Source organism: Manacus vitellinus, unplaced genomic scaffold (assembly GCF_001715985.3).
Source record: "Manacus vitellinus isolate BGI_N305 unplaced genomic scaffold, ASM171598v3 scaffold_275_pilon, whole genome shotgun sequence".
NCBI lineage: Eukaryota > Metazoa > Chordata > Aves > Passeriformes > Pipridae > Manacus > Manacus vitellinus.
The window spans coordinates 10,445-11,520 of NW_021940009.1; the positions used below are offsets into that span (position 1 = coordinate 10,445).

The 1,076-nt window shown below is 54.4% G+C and overlaps 1 protein-coding gene across 1 annotated transcript; it reads right to left on the reverse strand.

Moving 5' to 3' along the window:
• Positions 1-36: 36 nt before the first annotated feature.
• Positions 37-915, reverse strand: LOC115307552 (putative ankyrin repeat domain-containing protein 19; the record flags this gene model as incomplete). Its single annotated transcript, XM_029960443.1, has 2 exons — positions 37-231; positions 801-915. Coding segments are annotated over 2 exons (310 nt in total), but the record flags the coding sequence as incomplete, so codon positions are not given.
• Between the last annotated feature and the right edge of the window lie 161 nt (positions 916-1,076).

Below are 1,076 nucleotides of genomic sequence, written 5' to 3' on the forward strand. Positions count from 1 at the left end.
CACAGACAAGCTCTGCAGCTGTTGGAAAGAGCAGCTTTAGCCACGTGCCAAGGTTACCTGGTTCTGAGCATCACTGTTGGCATGATGCTCCAGTAACAGCCCTGCTACAGCTGTGTTTTTAGAGAGGACAGCCAGGTGAAGGGCAGTGTTGCCGTCAGCGTCTGCCAGATTGGGGTCGGCACCGTGTTCCAGCAGAACAGCAACACATTCTTCCTGCTCCTGCTGGACTGCCTGGCAACAACACACCAAAAGGGAAAGACTTCCAACTTTTCCATCCCCCTCTGTCACAACGCCCTCAGCTCCTGAGTGCTGGCATAGAAGACCATCTTCAAAGATCAGCTAACAGAGGCTGTGCCGTGCCCATTGCAATAGGCGTGTTTCTATGGCCCTGTGGTGCAAGGAATCCCTCCAGACACCTCCCCTTTAACACACCAGCACTAAGCCCCACTGGGTCCCCTGGTGGTCTAGTGGTTAAGATGCGGTGCTCTCACCACCACGGCCTGGGTTGGATTCCCGGTCAGGGGACTTCCCCGGGCAGATGGAGCTCGTCAGCCCTGTAAGGCCATCCATCTAAGAGAAGGTCACTGTAAACAAACCTACATCCTGAGCACCTCGCTGCCACTGTCCAAGTTCGCTCGGCCCTGGCAGATGAACCTCAGGATTAAAGGGTGGGCTCAGTTCAGCGTACACTGTGTCTCACCTAAAAAATCCACTGCGCAGGCTCGAAGGGTAAAAGACCTTTCCCAAATCTTTGTTCGTGAAGACCCCCACCTCCAAGCTCAGAATGGCATTCCACGCACCTTCATCAGGGTTGTTCTCTTGAAGTTGTCAGCAAGGTTGGGCTGGCTGTTCTTTCTTAGCAGATATCTGACGACATCTGCATGGCCATTGGCTGAAGCCAGATGCAGAGGTGTCCTGAAAATTAAACAGACTCTCTTAACCCAGACAGACAAAGGATGAGCCCAAGCTGTGTCTGTACCCAGCACCCTGGGGACCCTGCCCGGACTCTGCTCCTCCTGCTGCTGCTACTGCTGCTGCTGCAACCCTGCCCTGATGAGCCAGAGGGCAGAAGAGAA